Source organism: Alosa sapidissima, chromosome 3, assembly GCF_018492685.1.
Source record: "Alosa sapidissima isolate fAloSap1 chromosome 3, fAloSap1.pri, whole genome shotgun sequence".
NCBI classification, from domain to species: Eukaryota; Metazoa; Chordata; class Actinopteri; order Clupeiformes; family Clupeidae; genus Alosa; species Alosa sapidissima.
In genome coordinates, this window is record NC_055959.1 from 3,566,939 (window position 1) to 3,591,213 (window position 24,275).

The following is a 24,275-nucleotide window of genomic DNA, read 5'->3' on the forward strand; positions in this document are numbered from 1 at the left end:
CACACGCACACACACACACATAGCCAGATACACATAAACATAAACACACAACACAACACATTTAGCCAGTAGTTTACATCATTGATCATTGTCATACAAATATAACTCTATTTGTTTTAGAACACATTGAGTTAGAAGAAGGGTTCAGTAGCCAGGTGCTAGGGTATAGCCTAATATCGGCAAACTTGCTTATGTTTGGAACTTCAATTCCCAGACGCCACACTGCCTCATGACCCACTTTTGCCACCCCCCCCCCCCCCCCCTGACCTGGCAAGCTGACCAGTGTATTACGTCGGTCACGTTATGTGACACTGTTCACTCTGTATCAGCAAAGTACCGCAAGTATTACATTTCACTTCGGACCGACTATCTCTGAATAAGCCTACAGCAGGTCTTGCACACAGCCATGCTGGACATTTAACTTAAGGTCTGTATGCGGGTACGTTCAATTCTTTAGGCAACAGAATGCGCAATTTTATCATGTATCCACGAAAGGTGTATGTAGTCTGTGTAACCGAGATAATGCTGTCCTATTGAATGTTAAGTAAACCTTGAATTAAGCTTCTCAATAGCCAGCTTAATGTGAATTATGGCAACTCTGAATAGCGAAGGAACGGGGATTGTCAAGGACATTCAGGAAACTTGTAGCCTAACCCTGCATTTTAATATTAGAAATATACCACAACCATGTCTATTGTTTGGTAGGCCTACAGAATACCATTTGGCTTTAATTGTCGATACAATGGATGGAGTTAATTCACAATAACAAACATTATCTTAGGCTAGGCCTACTTAATTGTTACAGAATCATTGGATGGGAACAAAAATGAGTGATGCTGTTTTTGAAAAGTTTGCAAGTGACCCATCTTAGATCCTAAACAAGCTATAAAGGGCACATAGGCAGGAAATGAATGGGAACATAAACGTGATTTCGAGAAGTAATCTGGATTAATCTGGATTATCTACGGCAAAATCACAGTAAAGTAGCTTTAAGGAGCCCGAGACGTGCGCTCATAACGTAAAGTAAAAATGAGGCCACTTGTCATATACAAAAATCTCTAGATCTACTAGCCTATAATAATGTATCACACAGTCTTGAGAGAGAAAGAGAGAGAGCAGTGGAAATATCATATTTCTTTGTATGCATGTGCGCAATATGCTATGCACATCTGTTCCATGTGGTTATTACACATGTTTGACGAAACCACAAAAATGTCAAATTCAGTAAGGGGGGGGGGGGGGGGGGGGGTCTGTTCATCATCACCATCACCTTCATGTTTTTTATTCACTGTCATAAATACACAAATGTTCTAAATCTAGTTTGGGATAGGTGTGTGGTGTTGAGTAACATATGAGTTTAATATAAATGTTCTTGATTACAGCATTAGTCTCATCATTTTATAACCACACCATTTATGAATAATAACCACCATTTACCACCACTAGCATTAGTCTCGTTTAGTAACAATAACCACCATTTACCACTGCTAGCATTAGTCTCATAATTTAAAAACCACCATTTATTAACAGTAAGGACTTTTATCCTCATGTACTCAGAACAGCACCCTTGCTCTACAGAGCAGAAGGTGTTCACACACAGGAGGGTGGACTTTGCACTTTAAAAACAAAACATTCTCATCGCTCTGAAGCAGGCTGTTTAAAATCAAAACAAACAAACAAAAATGTTACTTCAGCACTGTAATGTATTTATAATATTTAGACCTAGTGTATTCATTTTCAGTAAACTGATGATTACATGAGGAGAGTGATCCCAGCATGTGAACAATGGCCCAGTGTTGCTTCCAGGATAACGTGCCTGAACAGCCGAGGCCATGGGAACCAGGAGGGTTCTGGTGACGGGCTGCTCCTCTGGAATTGGATTAGCTGTCGCGGTGCGTCTGGCCAAGGATGATCTGAAGAGGTTCAAAGGTGAGAGACTCCCAGGGCCTCTCCTGTAGAAAAACACCATGTCAGAGCGTCAAAATAAAGCTTGTGTGTGTGTGTGTGTTTGTGTGTGTGTGTGTGTGTGTGTGTGTGTGTGTGCGTGCGTGTGTGCGTGTGTGTCAGTTCTGCTCATCTACATTACAGTAAGCATAGTCTAGTGTGTTCTACACAGTCATGTGAGTGTGTGTGTGTGTGTGTGTGTGTGTGGTTTGTGTGTATGTGAGTGTGTGTGTATGTGTATGTGTGTCTGTGTGTGTGTATTTGAGTGTGTGTCTGTGTGTGTGTATGTGCGTGTGTGTGTGTGTGTGTGTGTGTGTGTGTGTGTGCGTGTGTGTGGGTCTTGGGGGGTATGCTTGTGCATGTCTTTTTTGCATCACCAAGTTCAGCCATTCTGTGACTGTTGCCTGACTGAGATGTGCTGTGCTGTTCTTGGGCATTGGGTGGGGGTGGTGGTGGTGGCGATCAGTTGTGGCTACCATGAGGAACTTGGAGCGGAGACAGGCTCTGGAGAGGGCAGCTGGGGAGACGCTGGACCACACTCTGGAGATCCGCCAGCTGGACGCTTGCAGTGAGGACTCCATCAGAGAGTGTGTGAATAGCCTGCCAGACAGACGGGTGGATGTTCTGGGTGAGCAAACACACACACACACAGACACGCACACACAGATGCACACTCGCGCGCACACACACACACACACACACACACACACACACACACACACACACACACACACACACACCTCTATGTAGTCATATGAGCATGGATGCACATACTGTTGTATATGCACACACATAACACATGCTGTATAAATGCAAACAGAGGCACAAACATAAACACAGAAGAGTGCAGAATGCGTGCACACAAACCCAGACACACACACACACACACACACACACACACACACACACACACACACACACACACATACATACATAAACCAGAATTACACCACACACTCAGTTCACAGTAGAAAAGACCTATGTTTCTCAGTAGAACAGTAGGGGGAGATCAGCCTGCCACAGACCTCATTTTACAATGTGTGTGCCAGTGAAGAAATAGCAGTTTATTGATTTCCAATCAAAAGAATCTCGCCTGTTAACTTGGCATTGTCAGTGAGTATTTCACATGAACATAAGCACTGAGGATCACTGCTATAAATTCATATTGGCTATATAATTTTAAACTATGTTAGAACACAGCTAGGAAGAAAATTATTTTGTGCTTTCTTATTTGTCTCTGAGTTTGACAATTCAAATCCGGTGCAGACCTGAGCAAGAGGCTGTATCCTGAAGGCTATGTATTCAAAGCTTCCTGTATGTGACAAACTTAATATGCCTAAATATCTTCAACCTCAAGGGCTGTATGCTGCTAATGAGGAAATATGATTCATTACTAGAGCTGAACTTCTCACCATGGTGGGATGTAGAAGGGAAAGCTAGACAAGGAAGGGAATTGAAACACACCAGACACAATTAGTTATTTATGCCTATCCGCACCACCCTGGCGCCCTATTACCACTTACAGAAACAAAGGTCACATAGCATGTCAAAAGGCTAGCATATTTTTTACTTTCCTGAGTCTGTACCTTGTTACTTTTACTTGAGTAAAGAAATTAAATGAATACTTTTACCAGAGTCTTTTTTAACACCGTAGATGTGTATTTCTACTTGTGTACGGAGAGTGTGTACTTTTGCCATCTCTGGTTCACACCCTCCTGAGGACTCCACAAGTACTTCAGACAGAGTTGTTAGCACATGCCCGCTAGCTCCGTCGAGTGACCCTTGGCAGTCCGCTCCTCTCCTAGTGAACAACGCAGGCGTGGGCATGATCGGTCCACTGGAGTGCCAGAGCGTCGGCTCCATGCAGGAGCTCTTCAACACCAACTTCTTCGGCCTGGCGCGCCTGGTCAAGGAGGTGCTGCCGGACATGAAGAGACGCCAGAGTGGACACATCGTCGTCATGAGCAGCGTCATGGGCATTCAGGGTGAGCGCCCTGAACTTTGTGCCATAGTTAGGTCATATGCCATCCCGAGAATATGTAGATATTTGTGTCCCATTTCATGCGGAGATTGGTGAGAGAAGGATCCAAGGCATCCTTGTAGTTGGTCATTGCTGTTATTTGTCCTCCCTAGGCCTGCTCTTCAATGATGTCTACTCTGCATCAAAGTTCGCCGTAGAGGGCTTTTGTGAGAGCCTGGCTGTGCAAGCTATGAAGTTTAACATAAAGTGAGTGCAAACATGACATTTATTTGTAAGTGCATGCATTTAATCACTTTCATACTTACTCTTTACCCTCATAGACTTTGCACTCACATCTTTTGATGTTGAATAAAATAATGGATATGTCTATCCGTGATAGTGGGATTTTGTTTAGTTTTGATGTTGCATTCCCCTCGGTGTGCAGGATGACGTTAGTGGAGCCGGGTCCGGTTGTGACTGAGTTTGAGAGGAAGGTGTACGAGGATGCTGCCGACATGGACCTGTCCGGGACGGACGAGGAGACGGCCAAGATTTTCAAACAGATTTACCTGCCATACTCACGCAAGGTGTTCACCTCGCTCGGACAGACCCCAGAGGAAGTGGCTGAGGTAATGAGGCTGTGTCCATCTCTCACCTTTTACATGACAACAAGGGAAATAATCAAGGTAGAGTGCGATAAGGACAAGTTAGTGCAGCACTGAGTGCTACTTCCATACAGTCAAGTGCAGTTCTAGTCAGGTGGGAAGTGCTAGAATTAGCAAGTCTAGTTGTTGGTAGTGTTAGAAGAGATACTCTGAACAGCTGGGTGTTCAATAGTTTACCTTGGGCCTGTCCATCCCCTCATTAGCTTTGGGTTTTTGCAGTTGTACTGTAACTATGGAGAGAAGATGCTCACCTTAAAGAACCAATAAGCAGGTTAAGATCTCATTTTTTTTAAAGGAAGCCATGAAAATGTATCACTGATATTGCTATTACCTGAAATTCATTCTTTTTGCTCATGATATGCTGCCTTTAGCACCTTTAATAGTCTTTGTCAACGGTATGCATTTTGTCATTGGAGCATTAGATGCAACTTAAATGTGTAAACAGTAGTTTAATGCATGAGATCACCAAAACATGCAGGAATCTTATTTGCGTCTGTGTGTGTGTGCAGCAAACCTTTCAGCTGATTGTGTCCAGAGACCCTCCCTTCCGCCACCAAACCAACCGGCTGTACATGCCCCTGACGGCCATGAAGCACGCTGACCCCACCGGACGGCTGCCCATCGACACTTTCTACAAGTTGGTCTTCAAGCACGACCGCGTGTTCAACGCAAGCCTGAGCCTGATGAAGTTGATGACCAAGAGGACGGGGAAGAGTGGAGGATGAAGAGGCATGACGCGGGACGACAGCGAGACGTCTGGTCTGAAAAGAGGAATCAGCCTGGAGCAAACCCCTGTTCTCTTCATGTCTCTTCAAGTAGTTTATCTGTAGGTAGATTTGTCCCAACATACGTGTCACACCAATCACTGACTGGACAGCCTACACAAAACTGTGATTGTTATTGACGGGTTCATTGAAGAGGGATTGTCAGTAATGGTGCGGTCACAGTTGATGGACTGACAACATTACAGATTCATGAGTGATTGTTTTCAGTTGTATTTATTGTTGCTGAAGCTGACCAAGAATGTAGCTGCTTGATGAACTGGAGTTTATTATAGTAATTCTTTACTGAGCACGACTTAATTTCCAATACTGTAAAGCTAGTAGAAGTCAACAATATAACTGAGGTAAACCTGCCTGATAGCACTAGATTCAGGTTCATTTTGTATGTATGTTGTTAAAGTATGTTGTTAAAGATTTTAAGAATGTAGCCGTTTCAATTACAGTTATGATGATGCATTTTAACCTTCTCAGACTTGAGCCTGAACTAATCATGATTCAATCAAGGTTAATGTAAAGTTAGATATGTTTATAAAATAAAACTGAAAATCAAGAGAAGCTGAGATAACTGAGTCCTCGGTCAGCAAGGCTATCTATACCAAGGCATTTGCCCAGGAAATGCACATGGTCCTTCCCTGAAGCATGCGGTCATCATGAAACAAGACTTTTAACTTGTATTTAGTTATGAAACTCTTGATATACTGAAAAGATCCTAGATTTCCAGACTGCCTAAATATGTGGACAGATTTAAGTATTTACACTGCTTATCCTCATGTTTCCAAATATTTACTACTGGTAAGTCAAATATGAATGAATTAGTTGTCCAAACAATTTAAAAAAGTTTTGTCAAACAAGGCTTAAGATAAAAAAGACACAACTCAAGAATGTAGATCCCTATTGTTTTTATTAGAAGTACCTTATTTTACAACTTTTGTTTGTAGAGAGAAACAATGTGAAAAGGTGTTTATATACAACAATATTTCTTTTAAAAAAAACTACTTTTAAACAAGTATAGAAATTAATAATGAAACAGGAAATGTCTAATCCGATCTAATAAAGTGAGACCAATAAAATATCAGTCCTCTCAGCTTCGACAGTAAGGCTAATTGGAAGTACATTATCATTTTAGTACATAATCATTTTTAGCAACATAAGACTCTTAAACAAGTAGATCTAAATAAGACAAACATATTTACAGGTAGATAATGGGGTTGATGAAATGCTCTGGTACAGGAGAGGGGAGTGTTGAAAGGAATGAAATGTCAAAACAGAAACAGAAATGCAGTTGGGAAAAGAAAAAAAAAACAAAAAAAAAAAAACAAAACAAAACTAAATGGTCATCAGTGCCCCAGGAATACAGACACATGCTCTGAAATGCCAATTTCTGAGAATATCTGGTAGTGGCAGAGTACCTATGCCTGGAGAGACAACCAGAAAATAATGGAAGACGCTGAAAAAGTGACTGATGACCCAACGCAGCCGTTCAATCAATCTTAAAAGTTGAGGGGCCTAGAAGATGAACTCACGAGAGAAGAGAACGCCTATACTTTTTACTTTTTCAATGTTTCTAATTTAATCTGGGAATCTGGCAGCACTACATAGCAGTGTTCCTGCTCCAGGATCCAGGGTCATCATCTCCAGTGCACAAGATGCCCTCTCCCTCCCGGCTGGTGCGGAGGGGGGGGGGGGATCACTGCTAAAGATGCAGGGGGGTGGGGGGGCAGGACACACCCTCACTCCCGGTACCTGCATGCCTTATAATGCCTCCCTGAGGAGTGACAGGGCACTAGCAGCCTCCGGCCCTCCCCAGCCACGGGTCTTCCCCGCCTGGGCAGCCCTCCAGCCAAATGTAGCCTCTCAAAACTCCTGGAGGTGGAAGGGAGGAAAAACTAAACTATTTTTTTTATTTATTTATTGTGCCCTCACATGTGCGTTGGTCATCTACGTTGGTCGGAGAAGGAGGCATCAGAAATTGCGTCAAAAACAGACATTAGAAAATTGATCTGGTGGGAGGTGGAGAGGCCAGTAAGTCTCTCTGAGGGTACGAGAGGAAGCACTGGGAAGAGGGGACAGGCACAGTGCGAGTTTGGGTAGCAGCATACACTGCAGCTCTACACGAGCGGGGGATGGGGGATGGGGGCAGGAGAAAGGAGGAAGCAGTAATGTTTTCAGAAGACACACAGGTGTCACACTTAAGAGTGACAGCGAGCAGCAGCCAATAGAAAAAAAAAAACGACAAGAAAAAAATAGCTTAGTAACCATGTTTTCAGTAAAGATAAAAATCATTGTAATAAAAACAAATAAAAGAAATGAATAACAAAAACAGAGAACTATAAAAGGCAGTGATTTAGGCTGATTTAGTGGCAAAAAAATATGCTTGTCTATGCGGTCATAAATATTTATGCTGAATACTAAAGGCCAACTCTGGTACTGGAGCCCAGGACTGTCAGAGCCATGAGAGGATAAGACAGAGGGGCTGTTGGAGAGGGACATCTCATTGCATCACACCTGGCTTTCCTCTGACGGTTGACCTGGAGAGTGATGTGGTCACTGGTTTTACTGCAAGAAGGGAGAGCCCAGCTCACTATCGCCGCTCTCATGTTCGTCCCGACAAGTGCTTCAGAGATGCCCCAATACATTCTTACACGTAACACATACCTAAAGAAATGGTTTAAACTAAAGATAATTTTTTTTGTTCAAAATAATTTGTAATCAGTGACAGTTACCTAGCATACGCCATTTTTGTAGTTTTTTTTTGTAGTGCCAATCAGTTTTTATGTGGCCAAAATAAATAACAAAAAGTGAGTGCTCTCTCTCGATCAGTCTATGACCCAAGGCCACTTAACCCATCCCACCTCTGTGGGACTTCACAAGACTGGAATAAGGTGGATAATATGTTCGTTGAGGGGTGAGTCAGCTGCAGTTTGTGTCTAGGAAAATGAACAAAAACGCCCAACGTAATCAATACTGGCCACTTCTGCTTCATGAATTAGTACAGGCCATAGAATTAGAAACAAACCTGCCGTACTGACTGAAAACATGACATGAATGAGAAAAACAAAAATGGACAAAATAATAAATCACCTTAAGGAGGACTACATCCTCATATTCTGGTTTCATTTTTCAAAACAACATGAAAGTGTACCGGACCTTACGTAACACTAGAGAATAACCGCAGTGCCTCCGCAGAGGCGGTGAAAAGTAACAAATCTGGACCGTGGAGTGACCATTCGTCTGGGACAAATAGAGAGAGAGGGAGAGAACGCCCCACCAGGCAGTTTCTTCTTCTTAAAAAGGAGGAACACAAGAAAACAATAAATAAAAAAGAAAGGAATTTCCTTCAACATTTGCTTTTTCTCTTACTCTACTTAAAGTTTGTTAGTTTCAGGAAAGTGTCCCCCAAGTCTTTGAAATAAAAGACGTGGCTTTCTTCATATACTTTTTTATAATAAAAAAACAAGTCCATCTGAGACAGAATAAGTCTTACTTCATCATATTGTCTTTTCTTTTAAGACAACAATAACAACAACAATTTTTCCCTTTACTCTTTTTGTTTATCTCTGCACGCAATATCAGCAGACGGTCTTCTTGACGCGACACAGTCAATCCGGATCCCAATTCAAAATCTTGGAAACTGGCTGACCCATAAAAAAATGAAACCAGAGCCATCATCAGAGCTCCCTTCGATTCTCGGTGGCTCTGGTACTTTCAGGCGATGGGGGGGGGGGGGGGGGGGGAGGGGATGGGAATGTGTCGAAGTTGCGACGGCGGGGGGTCTCTCCTCACGCGAACACCTGCATCTTCCCGTTGGACTCCTGGACGTGGGGGATCTGGGTCTGCGCTGGGCCCGACACGGCCGGACTCGGGGTGGACTCGGACCAGTCGGACACGCACTGCGGGGAGGGGCTGGACCAGGGCTCAGGCGACTCTGGCGAGGGGGTCAGGTAGGGGTGCTCGCTGGGCAGGTGCAGGTAATGCTTAGGCGTGGCATCCATGGCGGAGGTGTAGCTGTGCTGCGAGGGCGGCGTCGGGTAGTCCTCCGTACCGCTGCCTCCGGGCTGGGCCGCCGCCGCTGCTGCTGCTGCCTGGGCCTGTGTGGGCTGGGGGGCCTGCTGGGGCTGCTGCGGAGCCTGCTGGTAGAAGGCCGGTGGGGGCTGGCTCTGCTGGGGGGTGGGAGGGGAGGAGGTACCCATGCGTGCCAGGGAGTGGCTGTGGAGCTGCTGCGGCTGCTGTTGCTCGGCGATGGAGGCCAGCTTGACGGGGCTGATGCTGGTGGGGGTGGAGGAGACGAGCGTGGGCTGCAGCATGGTGGGCTGACCGCCGCGGAACATGGGCTGGTGCATGAGCAGGCCGCCCTGGGGCATGGTGGGCGTGGGCGGCATCAGGCTGGCCTGACTGCTGACGGGGTGCACCATGCTGACCACCGGGCCGCACTGCGAGGAGGGCGTCATGCGGCTGTGCCAGTCGAAGGGCACGCTCACGGGGTTCACCATGCCCATGCTCATGCCCAGCTGGCCCGAGTTCAGCACGTAGCTGTGCTGGTTGGCCGCCGCCACCGCCGACGCCATGGAGACGCGGGCCTGCATGGAGAGCCCGCCGTCGGCACCTCCGCCGCTCAGGTCGTTCAGCTGCGCCAGGGAGACGGCGAAGGGCCCGCCGCTGCCGTCCAGCATGCCGGCGTGCACCATGGGCGTGCCGGGCACCGACATGGACGTGTGGAACATGCCCGGCGAGGGCATGGCCACCGGCGAGGTGGGGTTGGTCATGTAGCCGGCGTTGCTGGCGCCGCCGTGTGGCGAGTCCAGCGAGTCGACCGGCGACAGAGTCACCGAGCTCTCCAGCAGTGCGCTCTGCATGTCCAGCGTCAGCTTCTTGTTGCGCGCCTTGGCCGACTCCTTCAGGCTGATGCTGCCGCCGTGCTGGCCGGCCATGCCGCCTGAGCCCTTGGCGCCTGGGCGCCGGCTCTTCTTGCCCTGCGGCGTGGTCTTGAGGCCGGACATGAAGCTGCTCGGTGGGCACATGAGTGGCGAGAGCGTGTGACCCGCGGCGGCGGCCGCCGCCAGGTGGTGGGCAGCGGCGCTGTGGCCCTGCGGGCTGCGTACCGTGTTGTACTCGTCCAGCAGCTGGACGATGTCGTGGTGCATGCGCTCCTGGGCGATGTCGCGCGGCAGCCGGTCCATGTGGTCGGTGATCTCGCGGTTGGCGAAGTGGGCCAGGAGCACCTTGACCGCCTCACAGCTGCCCTCACGCGCCGCCAGGAACAGAGGAGTCTCCTCCTGAAAGGGGGGGGGAGGGGAGAGGGGGGCAACAGATGAGAGATGGTGTCAGGAAACGGACATCGGACAGTTTACTCAGTTATTAGTGAGGGAGGGAGGAGAGTGGAGAAGAGATGTCAATGGACATCGGACAGTTTACGCAGTTATACCCATGTATTTTTTTTTTTCCTTGCCCCTGTTGCTCTTGGGTGCTCCTTGTTGGTGCCCCCCACCCAATCCCAATCCTCCCCCACCTTTTTTATGCAGCCCTTGCCACTTAATCTACTAAACCCCTCTTCTACTGCACTTTTTACCCCCCCCATTAATGCACAAATAGGCTGACACCAGACATAATTTCACTGCATTTCTTACTTCCAGTAACTATATGCATGTGACAATAAACTTCCTTGTATCCTTGTATTTGGTCAATCAGAAAGAAAGAGAGGGAGATAAGAGGTGGAAAGAGAGAGAGAGAGAGAGAGAGAGAGAGAGAGAGAGAGAGAGAGAGAGAGAGAGAGAGAGAGAGAGAGAGAGAGAGAGAGAATATATCAGCTTCACTGTGTTTACCTTCAGATCTTGCATATCTTTGTTGGCTCCGTTCTTCAGCAAGGCCATGGTGGCCTCCACGTTATTGACCGCAGCAGCCCAGTGCAGGGCAGATTTACCTGAACAAACACACCAGCACAAACACACAGTTCAAACCACCAAACTCAAACACCTCATCAACACCACTACAATCACGTTCGAAAAACCACCACACTCAAACCACCACGCCGCTTACCCAGCTCGTCGACGGCATTGACATCGGCGTGGCATGTGATGAGCTCCTCCACCATGCCCTCCACTGCCAGGCGGGCAGCCAGGATGAGGGCAGTGGAGCCGTCGTACATGCGGGCGTCTAGGTCAGTGGCACGGTTACGGATCAGGATCTACAGGGCGCACAGGGACAGAGGAGAGATTAGTCACATGGAGGAAGAGGATCCCTGGAAGACTGTGTGTAAAGCAGACATAAGAGTACAAACTTCTAGGGAATGTCAGCTTAAAGGTGGGTAGAGATGTATATGTGAGCATATGTATAAGTAAGTATAAGTATATGTACATATACATGACGTTTGTGCATACATATATATATATATATATATACATTATATATATATATATATATATATATATATATATATATATATCTAAGAGCATGCAGGATGTATATTTGCATATTCTTGTGCATCTATACAGTATGTATGTGTGTGTGTGTGTGTGTGTGTGTGTGTGTGTGTGTCGTACCTGGAATACTCCTTGGGCATCAGCAGCCACAGCTGCGTGCAGCGGCGTGCGTCCGGTGTTGTCCTGTGCATTAGCATCCGCTCCGGCGTCCAGCAGCCTCTTAGCGGCGTCAGCACGGGCGTAACGGGCAGCCAGGTGCAGGGCCGTCTCGCCAGTGCGGTCCGTCTGGGCGGCCAGTGAGGCGCCCTGGTAGATGAGGTCCGAGATGATGTTGGCCGACGACTCTTCCTCCTCCTCCTCTGCCACCTCGGGTTCCAGGCCGCCACAGAACGACGCCAGCATGAGCGGGGTGAAGCCGTCTGGAGCGGACGAGACAAAAATAAATAAAAAAGGTCAAAACACGGACAAGAACAAATACACACGCCGAATGGGAAAACAGACAAGCAAAAAGAAACAAACAAAAAATATCCAGGATGACCATTACAGAAAAAGATCTTGGGGTTTGGGATTGTGACTTACCAGGTCCTCGGACATTAACGTCCATGCAGTCGCCGTCGAACTAGTCGCCGTCGAACTCTCCCTGGGGAGGCGTGAGTGCCATAGAGGTGGGCATGCGGATGTCGGCGGCGGCCAGATGGTGCTGTGTCCACTGTCGGGAGTCCACTGGGTCGTCACTGTCCGACATCATGCTGGGCTCCTCCACCTATGAACCAGTCAGTCGGTTACACGTTAATCCTCTGGCCAGGCCATGTCCAACAAACTACCCTCTCCAGTGCTCTCAGTACTCATCAGTATCTGCCAGTCATCAACTCCAGCGCCTACCTTCAATCTCTTGGCCTCGGGGCAGTCTGTGTCAATCCACTGGTCACTGTGGTCACCAAGAAGAGACTCCTCCACCGTCTTAGGCATGTGTCTGTAAAATGGAGGGGGAAAAAAACAACACTACTTTACAATCCTGGATGCAGTGATGCAGCAATACAGTAATGCGGCAAAGTGGGAGGAAAAAAAAAAAACAAAAAACAGAAAAAACTGAGAATGGCATTCTGCGCTGGACTCACTTCATGCCCAGAGCGTCCTGGCCCACAGGCTCGCGGCGGTTCTTGTTGCTGCTGGCCTCCTTCTTGAGGAAGAAGCCCTCGGGGAACCAGAGCGTGCTGTGCTCCCGCTTGCGCCGCGCGATCAGCATGCCCAGCAACAGGATGACCATCAGGAAGAGCGCCGCCACACCCACCAGCAGCAGCTTGCCCCACTCGGGCACGTCGATCGGCCCCGGCGGCAGCTGCTCACCTGAGAGGGGAGGAGCGAGGGAGAGAGGAGAAAGGAGAGAGGGAGAGAACGACAGAAAGAGAGAGAAAGAGGGAGGGATAGATAGAGACACTCTGATTACATTTTGAACACTCGCTTGCTACTTCAGCACAACACAACCAGCGTACTTTGAGAAGTGTCCAGATGTAATGGTTGACCACACAGGCTCCAACTTACTGCGGACTTCTTTGATGGGGTAGGGGAAGCGCAGCATCTCGGTGGCGTGCAGGGCGCCCAGGTACTCCGCCGCTGTGTCGGCCGTGGGGAAGCAGCCCTCGGAGCCCTGGGAGCACAGCCGGTTGTCGATCTCCAGATACACGATAGATCTGCGGACGAGGAAAGACATGAGATCAGACTCGCTTGAGAGGCTTCCAAAGCCAAGCCACTCTCCCATGACCACCATGAGCTCTCATTTATAGTCCTTCATATATTTCTCAACTCATGCATTTTGACTTTAAGGCCTGCCAACAGATCTGGCAAGTTCATTTGCTGCCAGTTTGTTGTCAAAAACTGTGATGTGTGTGTGTGTGTGATCTTCACACACATAATTTAGCAGTAATTTTCTGCTGTTTTGTTGCCAACAACTGTCATACCTGATGTTCACAACACACACACGCACACATTTTTGAATGTTAAAAGCTGCAATTGGTGAACACACTTTTTTGACAGGTGGATAAACTCTATTTCTGAAATTTCAGTGATGGATAAATACTTGCATTTAGCCTCCACTACATCCCTGCACACACACAGAGTCCCCGCATCCCTCCTGGCGGTGCCAATCACCCGATCCCCCCACTCACCCGATGACCTCCTGCTGCGGCTGCAGCTCGCGCTTCTTGAGGCGGTGCATGTAGGGCTTGATCATGGCCTCGCCGTTGTGGTCCAGGTGGAAGCGCAGGCTGGTGCGCAGGATGGCGCTGAGCTTCTGCAGGAAGGCCGTGCCTGTGCGCAGCAGCTCCTCGGGCGGCAGCAGGACCGTGATGACCAGCACGCCTTCCGCCAGGTTCTCAGGCACCTTCTGCGCACAGTCCAGGCCATCCCAGCCGCACTCCTCCGTGTTGCAGCCCTGGTCGCAGCGGCCGTCGGCAAAGTGGTCAATGCAGTACGTCTCATAGATCGGACTGTGGAGGTGGACGTGACAGAGATAATAGTTAAGATACTGTGACTAATTCAGTCATTTGACTAGTCTGAGTGGATTATTACAGTATAGTGCTCATCCCAAAGGAAAAAAAAAAAAAAGAGTTCAAATACACGGGACTTACTATCAACGTGGAGCACCCGCCACATTTATGTATAATGGTGGCCATTTTGTGTCAATGCGCTCACCACAATCGCACAGCAATGGCAACAGACAAAAAAAAAACAACAACTGACCAGTGGCGGACACTCACTTGCAAACCTTCTCCTTGCTGCGGCAGTCGAAGTTGTCGTAGAGGCAGTCGGCGTTGTTGCAGCTCTCGTCGCACTGGCTGTTGTTGAAGACGCGCCAGCAGTGCGGGTCGGCGCACTTGGCCCACGGGTTGGCCGCCAGCGAGCAGTCGCCGCCGTCCCAGCGGCAAGCGAAGGTGTTGCACTCCTTGTCGCACACGCCGTCGTTGGCCTTGCCCGGGCAGTCGGCCAGCGGGCAGGCGGGCGGCGGCGGCAGCGTCTTGGGAGACGGGATCTGGGCGGTCTGCTGTTCGCAGCGCTTGCCGGAGTAGCCCGGCTGGCACTGGCAGTGGAAGTAGGGGAAGGAGGTCTCCTCGGTGCAGAGGCCGCCGTTGCGGCACGGCTGGGCCGAACAGCCCTCGTTGCTGCGGTGTTGGCACTGTGGCCCGGCGTAGCCCTGCAGGCAGGAGCAACGGGCGCCGCGTGTGGTCAGCATGCAGCTGCCGCCGTTGTAGCAGGAGAGCTCGCGGCACGACATGCTGCGCTCACAGTTGGCACCGGTGTAGCCCTGCGCGAGGGAGAGAAGAGGAGGAGGAGAGGAGGAGTTGTTAGAGGAAGGATGGAAAAGAGAGGACAAAACAGGGCACTGCTAAAACATACAGACTGACCAAGACTGACCAATAAAGATGGGGGGTGGGGGGGGGGGGTGGAAGAGAGGAGAAAGTTTTTATTGACAGAAGGAAGAGCTGCGGATTGCGGATGGCTCTCTACAGGACGTACCAGCTGACAGGTGCATGTGTATCCTGAGGCCGTATTGCTGGAGACCGAGCAGGCGCCTCCATTCTGACAGGGCTGAGATTCGCACACACTGAACCGGTTCTGGCACCGCCGACCTGCGCACAAACAAAAACCCAAAACATAAACATAAACAAAAACACTCAGGGCACCCACTTAAGACCCACTTCTGCAGAGAGTACTGGACCACACGAGTGGACTCAAATGGAGTGTGTGCGAGGCCTTACCTGTGTAGCCAGGCTTGCAGATGCACTGGTAGTCGTTGGGCAGCTGGATGCAGTCCAGGCTGTTGCCCATGTTGCAGGGGTTGGACAGGCACTCGTTGATGTCGCCCTCGCAGCGGTCACCGGTGAAGCCGGGCGGGCAGTTGCACTTGTAGCCACCCACACGGTCCACGCACGTGCCGTTGTTCAGACACTTGGGGGTGCCCCGAGGCCTGGCTGGCATGGAGCAGTCGTCCTCGTTGATCTCACACAGCACACCTGAACACAAACACACACACACACACACAAACATCAGATACATGAATCAGGAGACAGGAATACTATGACTTGGTATGGCTGTACTGCACTGATGCTATACAGCACCATCAGCTTTTCTTATTTACAACTACTGTAAAGCATTACCAATTATGGGTATAAAACACAATCATTATAATACAAGTTAAATTTAATAGTAGGACGATGTATTGATGAAACTGAATAGCTTAGTAATTGATATTAGATGCTGCCATGCCAGGACTGCTGACTCTGAGCATCTGTTTCTTACCCAAAGTGCCAGGTGGGCAAGAGCAGATGTAATGGCCCACCAGATCGATGCAGGTGCCACCGTTCTGGCACGGGTGAGACTGGCACTCGTTAATCTCCATCTCGCAGTTCTCGCCATGGTAGCCTGGCATGCACTGAGGGAGAGAACGAACAGTAAAGTTAGTTCACGTAGGCTTTCAAACCTTTCCGTACATTAATGCACAGCAACTTCTTCATGGGTCTGTATGTAATGATCTGGGACTCACGTCGCATGTGTATCCTCCCACATAGCCCCTGCAGGTGGCGCCGTTACGGCAGGGCTTGTCCTCACAGTGGTCCACCTGGCTCTCGCAGTAGCTGCCCATATAGTCGTCTGGGCATTTGCAGTAATGCGTGTTGCCGGTGTTGACACAGTGTCCACCATGGTGACACAGCTCGTCAGTTTGATAGCCTGCAGGGAACACACAAACACAACTTACAGTCAGGAAATGGGACCCAGGTAGGGGGAGGAGTGCAGATCGGACACTGACTGGACACACAAATGCAGCCACACAAAAGAGCGGTGATGGCGTCTTGTTTACGCACCTCTCTGTGCGGCGGCCACTTCGCAGGACACCCCAGGGATGTCGCAGTAGCGGCCCGACCAGCCATTTACACAGTCGCAGGTGAAGGCGGCGTCCTTCTGACGGCAGCGGCCGCCGTTCTGGCATGGGTTGGAGCGACGGCACCAGTCCACAGCACTCTGGGGGCGGCACACGCAAACAAACACAGAGACGCTTTTAAAGTGCCCTTCACAATGGACGCACCGCGCAAGCCTTGTTTGCTGGAGAAATCACCTGCCATCCCCCTAAGGCATCACACCAACTCCATGAATGGAAGATGAATGGACATACAGTAAATAGAAATGCTAATCTATCACTCTCTCTGAGTCTTCCGTACATTTCTGTACATACACTTCTATAATTTCACAAAATAGTTTTTATCCAACTCAACTCAAACCCTTTAAATTTTGTTCCTAGAGGGTTTCCGGTTGGCACATTCAAAACCAACGCAGACATACTTCAAAATGAAAATAAAATGGGCGATTTAGCATGATCCTCTACAAAATGTAAATGTTAAAACTTTAGATTTTTGTTTGTCCCCTAGTTACCATTATATTGTTTTCTGTGCCACCAGAAATGCCTTAGGAGCCCACATGTTTATTCAGTTCTAGAGTCTTTAAACAAGCTCCAAATTAGGCCTAGTGAACACCTATGGAACACCATAGTGACACCCAGTAAGGCTCTTTGGAGGGGAGGGGTGGGTCTCAGGAGTTGTTAGGGAGTGACTCACCTGGCACCTGCCACCGGAGTAGCCCTTGGGACAGGAGCAGCGGAAGGACTCGAGGGCATCCTGGCACAGGCCTCCGTTGAGGCACGGCTGTGAGTCACACTCGTTCACCTCGTACTGGCAGTGCGAGCCGGTGAACCCTGGGCGGCATGTACAGGTGTAACCGTTGATCTTGTCCGTGCAGGTGCCTCCGTTGAAGCAGGAGCTGCAAAAGTGAGGAACATTAGTCACGATCAGCACATACACGCACATCATCCACACACACACATTCACACAGTGTCTAACATGCAAATCAGACCTTGTGCAACATGAACATGCAGTCTGTAATAAACATGCGGTCTCTTATAAACAAATGCCTCTGGGAGTTAGTGAAGATCCCCCTTCACTGTAAAGTGCATTGTTGAAAGAACTGAAACGGTTACATTGTATTTCTAATCATTCTGTTACAATGTACTCTGATTTGGGTGCCTTCAAAAGCGTTACAAATATGCAAGGTGTTGTTGTATGCAAGAAGAATTAGAACTACCTTACATTCTTTTTTCTTAATGTTCTGTTACACTACGATTCCGTTACCCACCTCTCGGTGCAGTCAGGGATGTTGGTCTCGCAGTGGATGCCCGTGAAGCCAGGCTTGCAGGTGCATGTGTAGCTGTTGACGTAGTCGGTGCAGGTGCCTCCATTCCTGCAGGGGGCGCTCTGGCACTCGTTCACCTCCACGGCGCAGCGTGTGTCGGTGAAGCCGGGCAGGCAGCTGCACTGGAAGCTGTTCACGCCGTCTGTGCACGAGCCTCCATTCAGACAGGGGCCTGGAGGAAAGAGGAAAGTAGGACAGGAAGGTAGTAAAGGAGAAATAACATTCAATTAGCAAATGCTTTTATTCAAAGTGACCTACAGTATCAGTACAGTATGGATGCCCTGAGTATCAGACCCATCCTCGTATATGTTGCTAGCACCTTTCTCTACCAGTTAAGCCTCAGGAAAACTAATTTAAACAAAATGAACAAAATCAAAAACAGGCCATAAACAGCTAGAGGAAAAGGAAATGAGGTCTTACTGGGTGAGCAGTCGTTGATGTCCGTCTCGCAGTTGGGCCCGGTGAAGCCGGCACGGCAGGAGCACACGTAGGCCCCGAGTGTGTTGGTGCAGGTGCCGCGGTTCTTGCAGGGGTTGGAGGGGTAGCACTCATTCACATCCACATTACACAGCTGGCCTGTTGGGTGAAGAGACACACACAGGGTCAGTCACCGCCCTGCTAATTCATTTGTCCAAAGGGTCAACTACACAGAGCTTCGGTCACTGCAGTCTTTTTGGTGACACTCAAAGCTCAATCACTACACTCACACTACATGTCCGGAAAAGGCTACAGACACAAAAAGGTTGCGGTCAGTCTGACCCCATCACGACCACTACACTTGTTGAAACTCGGAGGGTGATGATTTGACTGGACTTCAGGAGCTTTCCTCTCACCTTGCCACCCAGCCTGGCAGCTGCACTGGTAGCCCAGGTAGTCGGGTGTGTGGAGGCACTGGGCGTGGTTGGAGCAGGGGTTGGGCGAGCAGGGCGTGAGCACCTCGGCACAGGTGGGCCCGCTGTAGGGCAGCTCGCAGAGGCAGGTGAAGCTGGCCACGCCATCCACGCAGGTGCCGCCGTTCAGACACGGACTCGACGAGCACTCGTTGATGTTCACTTGGCACAGATTACCTGAGAGAGACGGAGAGGTCAAAGAGGTCAGACACACACAATATTGTTCTACCCTGAGCACATTGTCATGTTGAGACCCTGAGAACACAACCTCTGCAGCCTGCTGTTCCTAGAAGTAGCCACTAGGAGGAGCTCCAGCCTAAGTCAATCATGAGCTCTACCAGGCAGACATTTTAGATGGGATTCCTCAAGTGGCCTTAACAGAAGCTGAGGTCATTTATGGAAAATAAAGCATTCGGATGCTCAGTAATTTAGAGTTGATGCTGTCTGTACACATAGTGTGTTTGGTTGTTTATGATACTCTTACAATCTGTATATTTACACAGAAGGGGGCCTTCCAGTCGCCATTACGCCCACATGTTTACACATAGGCACTCCATTCAGTTTACACTGGCTGAGTGTTCAGAGGCTCTACTGAGCACGCTCACCTTTGAAGCCCTGGCGGCACTTGCAGACGAAACCGTTGAGCTGGTCTATGCAGGTGCCAGCGTTCTGGCACGGACTGGGAAGGCAGTCGTTGCGGTTCAGGTCGCAGTTCTTCCCCACCCATCCAGGCTCACAGTCACACCTATAGCTGTGGGGAGACGCACAGGGAAGGGCTCAGTCCCACAGAGCTCCAACATCTCACTTTTCAGACACCTTCCTCCCCCATCCTTTCCAATGCAGCACAGATACTGTATACATTTCAATACGCGTGCCCCATGGACACTGGACCCATAAGCGTGGTTGTGTTAGCAACTTCCCCAGTTTAACTACAGGAACACAAGGGCATTGCATAACTACTAAAGCACCTGTGTGCGCTCACACAAATACTCTTGTGGTCAGTGTGCGTGAAACTTCATTTCTATCCTTACCCATTGGGGTCTTCTCTGCAGGCTCCGTTGACACAGGGGTTGCTGGCGCACTCGTCCACCTTGGAGTAGCAGTAGGGCTCGTGGAAGCCCTCGGGACACTGGCAGTGGAAGCCGTTCTCCTCGTCCACACAGGTGCCGCCGTTACGGCACGGATTGGACGAGCACTCGTCTATCTCCACATTACACTTCGGGCCTGAGAGAGAGAGAGAGAGAGAGAAACAGAGAGAGAGAGAGACGGAGAGAGACAGAGAGAGCGAGAGAGAGAGAGAAACAGAGAGAGAGAGAGAGAGAGAGAGAAAGAGAGAGATCTTTAGTCTTAAGACCATCTATGCCAAACAGGTCTGAGGCTTATTTGGACCATATAAGGATCGTATTTGTGTGTCGTGTGAAGTCTGTGGGTGCACAAGATGGAAAGGCTCTCACCAGTGAAGCCAGGCTTGCAGACACAGTCGTAGCGGTTGATGCCATCCTTGCACATGCCAAACTCACATGGGTTGCTGGCACAGTCATCAAAGTTGAGCTCACAGTTAACACCTGCGTTTGAGGGGGGGGGGGGGGGGGGGGGGGCGACACATGCGGTCAGTCACCCAACAGACACGACAAGACTAACACCGACGCAAATCAAGCAGTGTGTCCGTTTCTCACCAGAGGTGCCGTGCAGACACTGGCAGATGTACTTATTGACCAGGTCCACACACTTGCCGCCGTTCTGGCAGGGGTTGCTGTGGCACTCGTTGAGCTGGTTCTCGCAACGGTAGCCCGTGTAGCCCGGCTCACAGTTGCAGGTGTAGGTGGCGATCCCATCGATGCAGGTGCCGTGGTGGCACGGGTCGGGGCGGCAGTTATCGATGTTGCTCTCGCACAGGGGCCCCTCGAAGCCTGGACAGCGGACGAATGAAATGAGAGACGGAGAAAGAGGGAGAGAGAGACAGAGGGAGAAAGAGAGAGAGAGAAAGGAAGATCAATATTTGGGGAAGGTTTTTCCCAGGCTTTCTTAGAGGTGTTAGTGAAGAAGGGGATCAGGTGGCAGCGGAGAGCGTCTCCTCTTTATTTTCCGTGGAGCGGGGCAGTTCCTGAGCGTCAGCTTTCATTTCCGCTCATGGTTCACCGGCAAGACATATCAGACGCTGTCTCAAATTCCCAACCCATCAACAACAGTCCGGCCTCGCCTTTTCTTTCATTTTCTCCATGGTCTGTTCCTTGGGACTGTTTGGGTTATCCCTTTGATATCTCTTTTTTTGTCTCTCTGCTCTGAAAACTTCCTTTTGCTTCATTGAAATTCTTTCGAATGGCCACCCCACCCCTTCAACTGCAGCTAGCACACAGACACACACAAACATACGCATACAGTCAGTCACACAACCCCCCCCCCCCCCCCCTTCAAAAAAAGTTTCTTTTTTCTCCCCCATCTCTTTGTAAACTTTCTTCCACTTTCCTTGTTTCTTTTTCCCCCTCGCTTTTTTTCCCGACTTTTTCCTCTTTCTAAATCATTCTACTTCCTTCACATCCCTTCTTTCTCTCGTGTGAAAAATCCTGAAGTCCTGTCTGAGTCTCAGTTCTCAAGGTTTCCATGCCGACAGCCTGTAGTGTGTGCTTCTGTGTGTGTGTGTGTGTGTGTGTGTGTGTGTGTGTGTGTGTGTGTGTGTGTGTGTGTGCAGGGCTGTGTGAGAGGGATCGGGGAAGGGCCATCTGTGCTGAGGAGAGAGCAGGCAGGGACTATGGAAGGGGAGAGAGTGCGTCCTCCAGCTTTTGTCCCCAGCCAGCAGAGGGAACAATGGGCCGCCTCACGACGAGAGGGCCCTGCTCAGCCGAGTAGAGCTGGAGCACGAGGGAACACCGAGCAGCTGCCTCCCTCCGCTAACAATGCAAACACACTCCCCCGTTTACAACCGCCGCCTCCACAACACCACAACCACTACACACACATCCACTAATGCATCCTCTTCAGTAAAAAGATATAAATATAGAGTTGCACCCCGGTGTAGGCTACTTTTGGGAAATGGAGTGCGGTGAGTGCGAGAGGGGACCCTCAGATGTGGCATAAGGTCCTGTGTGAGCGTGTATTGTGGGGGTACAGCTGAACAGATGTCGGGGTGACGACCGAGCGTAACCCCGGTCCCTGCCAGCTGCCGGACCCTGGTGACCCCGTGATCCTGGGGTCCGGCTGGGGGGGAAGAGGGGGATTAAGGGCCCCTCTCTCTCGTCAGTCTGCCTAGTCATCTGTACACAGACACACACAGAGAGAGAGAGAGAGAGAGAGAGAGAGAGAGAAAAGAGGGAGGGAGGGAAGGAGGAAGAGAGAGCACGAGAGAGACAGAGGGAAAGAGAGCTGTCTGACCTTGAGGCCCTCAGAGGGTGTGTGTATGTGTGTGTGTGTGTTGGGGGGGGGGGGGGTTGTTGGATGCTCTTCCCAGACTACAGGTGTTAGTCAGGGCCAGAGATGCCTGTGTCCAGCAGATGAAGTGCCACAGCACACAGCACTGAACTTTGCTGCTGCTGATGACCACACCACAGCAACACCACGGCAACACCACACCACGCCAAGCCTTTTACACAACATCTTACACATGATGAACTCTTCCCCTGGAGAGGAGGCTTACCTTCTGCGCACCGGCACTCGTATCCGTTGGGCCGGTCGAAGCACTTGGCACCGTTCTGGCAGGGCGTGCTGGCACACTCGTCAATGTCGATCTGACACATGGTGCCGGAGAAGCCTGGGACATGCAAACACAGAGGCCAGGGGTCAAACTAAAGTAGCGGTAGAGAGGTCCAGGAGGGAGATCAGGGGGTCCAGGAGGGAGATCAGGGGGGTCACTGCGGCCACCTTAAAGGGGCCAAAAGGTCTCTGGCCAGGCCTAGGGACGTCTGGACAAGAGCAAAGAGAGCCTCTCTCTGAACTCGGATTATGACGAACAAGGATGATTCTTAGAAATGACTTTGATGGATGCGGGATTGTTCCTCTTGATCTGGGGATGCATCTGTCCCAACACTACGTGCCGTCATGTCTACATTTACCCCCCCCCCCCCCCCCCCCCCCCCCCCCCTCTCTCTGCTGGAACGCCTTGTGTGAATTTACGTTCTGGTATGGCTACAAATCCATTTCATGGAATGTCTCCAGTAGCTCTGTTGGAATGTGTACCAAATAGCATTCTGGGATGTCTATCAAGCAAAAAAAGGATTTTACATGGCATGAAGAGAGATCCTGGAACATCAATAAAAGATAGGGGCCTAATGTGTCCAGTCCACAAGCTTTCTAAATCCTGAAATGAAATGAAAATGGTGCGATGCATAAGGGAACATGGTGTGATGCATTGCTACATGAGGCGATGAAACCATATTTGGTAGCTTTTTTTTTCTTTTTCTAAAAACTGGAATTTCTCCATTTAAAAATATATTCTGGATTGTTTTTATCAGACAAGGTTATTAGAAAGTCTGCCAATCTGAGTTTTTCAAATGTCCATAAAAAACAGTGTTTGGAATGTTTGCTCAGTATCATGTTCTGATCTGCTCCAAGGCACTGTTTTGATTTATTGGTGTTATGTTTTAGATATAAAAGGAACGACTGGGTTACATTAGCGAGAGTGCGTCTGACAGAGAGAGCGCGCTTGCTTTGTTTCAGACTTTCTGGATGGGGTTTTCAATGGCGAGTTGTCTAGACAATGTGTGGCTCTCAAATGGCTTCCCAAGACCAGCGTCTCTCTGGGAGCTCCAGTGAGCTGGCATCCGCCCAGCAGGATTAAACCACACGGAGCATTTCCCAACAGTGCACTTGGGGCTTTAGTTTTTGTGGTGGAGACACAACAAAGTACGCATTTCGAAACGTCCCAAAAGCTTGGGGTAAAAAAAATAAAAATTAAAAAAAAAAAAAAAAACTCACCTGGCAAGTTGTCTTTGACAACTAAAACAAATTCATAAATAAATGAGTGAGAGAAAAAAAAAAAAGAACGGGCCAGCAGCCCCATGGACATGTCAGTGGCTGGCTCTAAGGAAGACTTTGTGTTGATTAACAGTCTTGGGATGGGGTCTGTGCTGATGCTTGGGGCAGGAGGTTATGGAGGAGGGGGGGGCAGTGGAATTGTTTTCTTTCTTGGGGCAACATCCCCCCCACTCCCTGCGCTTGCTCCACGAGCTCAATAGCTAGATGGGGGGTGGAAGGGGGGGTTGTCTGCCCCAGATGTAAATTGCGGACCTGGAAAAGAATCTCATTAGCAGGACTGCTGCCCCCCCCCCCAAAAAAAAAAAAACTGGAGGAGGGGGAGGGGTGCTGTCCCTTCTACATTTCTAGGCTGAGTGTGTGTGTGTTGTGTGGGGGGGGGGGGGTGGGGTTTGGGGGTCACAATAGTGTCTTTG

The 24,275-nt window shown here is 49.5% G+C and overlaps 2 protein-coding genes across 6 annotated transcripts in view; one reads left to right on the forward strand and one right to left on the reverse strand.

Annotated features, from left to right (window-relative positions):
- Window positions 1–299: 299 nt before the first annotated feature.
- LOC121704957 (retinol dehydrogenase 8) lies at window positions 300–5,551 on the forward strand. 5 transcript variants are annotated; one of them, XM_042085543.1, is made up of 7 exons: window positions 300–427; window positions 1,795–1,929; window positions 2,411–2,572; window positions 3,750–3,929; window positions 4,078–4,171; window positions 4,350–4,533; window positions 5,079–5,551. In XM_042085543.1, exons 2-7 carry the CDS (start codon window positions 1,833–1,835, stop codon window positions 5,292–5,294), a joined length of 933 nt encoding a protein of 310 aa, XP_041941477.1. In that variant the 5' UTR covers window positions 300–427; window positions 1,795–1,832; the 3' UTR covers window positions 5,295–5,551. The 5 variants fall into 5 exon arrangements, with proteins under 5 accessions (XP_041941477.1, XP_041941475.1, XP_041941476.1 ...); XM_042085541.1 differs by having other exon boundaries at window positions 312–427; window positions 1,742–1,929; XM_042085542.1 differs by having other exon boundaries at window positions 315–439.
- Window positions 5,552–6,233: 682 nt separating this feature from the next.
- Window positions 6,234–24,275, reverse strand: part of notch3 (notch receptor 3) — a 38,791-nt gene continuing 20,749 nt past the window's right edge. The window contains 24 exon segments of the mRNA XM_042085540.1: window positions 6,234–10,624; window positions 11,171–11,268; window positions 11,385–11,532; window positions 11,888–12,186; window positions 12,347–12,530; window positions 12,650–12,740; window positions 12,886–13,114; window positions 13,310–13,458; window positions 13,933–14,253; window positions 14,524–15,068; window positions 15,281–15,393; window positions 15,523–15,777; window positions 16,064–16,196; window positions 16,308–16,492; window positions 16,627–16,783; window positions 17,374–17,575; window positions 17,948–18,176; window positions 18,425–18,580; window positions 18,838–19,071; window positions 19,500–19,645; window positions 19,926–20,118; window positions 20,349–20,459; window positions 20,571–20,804; window positions 22,526–22,639. Coding sequence (XP_041941474.1) covers window positions 9,131–10,624; window positions 11,171–11,268; window positions 11,385–11,532; window positions 11,888–12,186; window positions 12,347–12,530; window positions 12,650–12,740; window positions 12,886–13,114; window positions 13,310–13,458; window positions 13,933–14,253; window positions 14,524–15,068; window positions 15,281–15,393; window positions 15,523–15,777; window positions 16,064–16,196; window positions 16,308–16,492; window positions 16,627–16,783; window positions 17,374–17,575; window positions 17,948–18,176; window positions 18,425–18,580; window positions 18,838–19,071; window positions 19,500–19,645; window positions 19,926–20,118; window positions 20,349–20,459; window positions 20,571–20,804; window positions 22,526–22,639 — 6,020 coding nt within the window. The 3' untranslated portion in view covers window positions 6,234–9,130.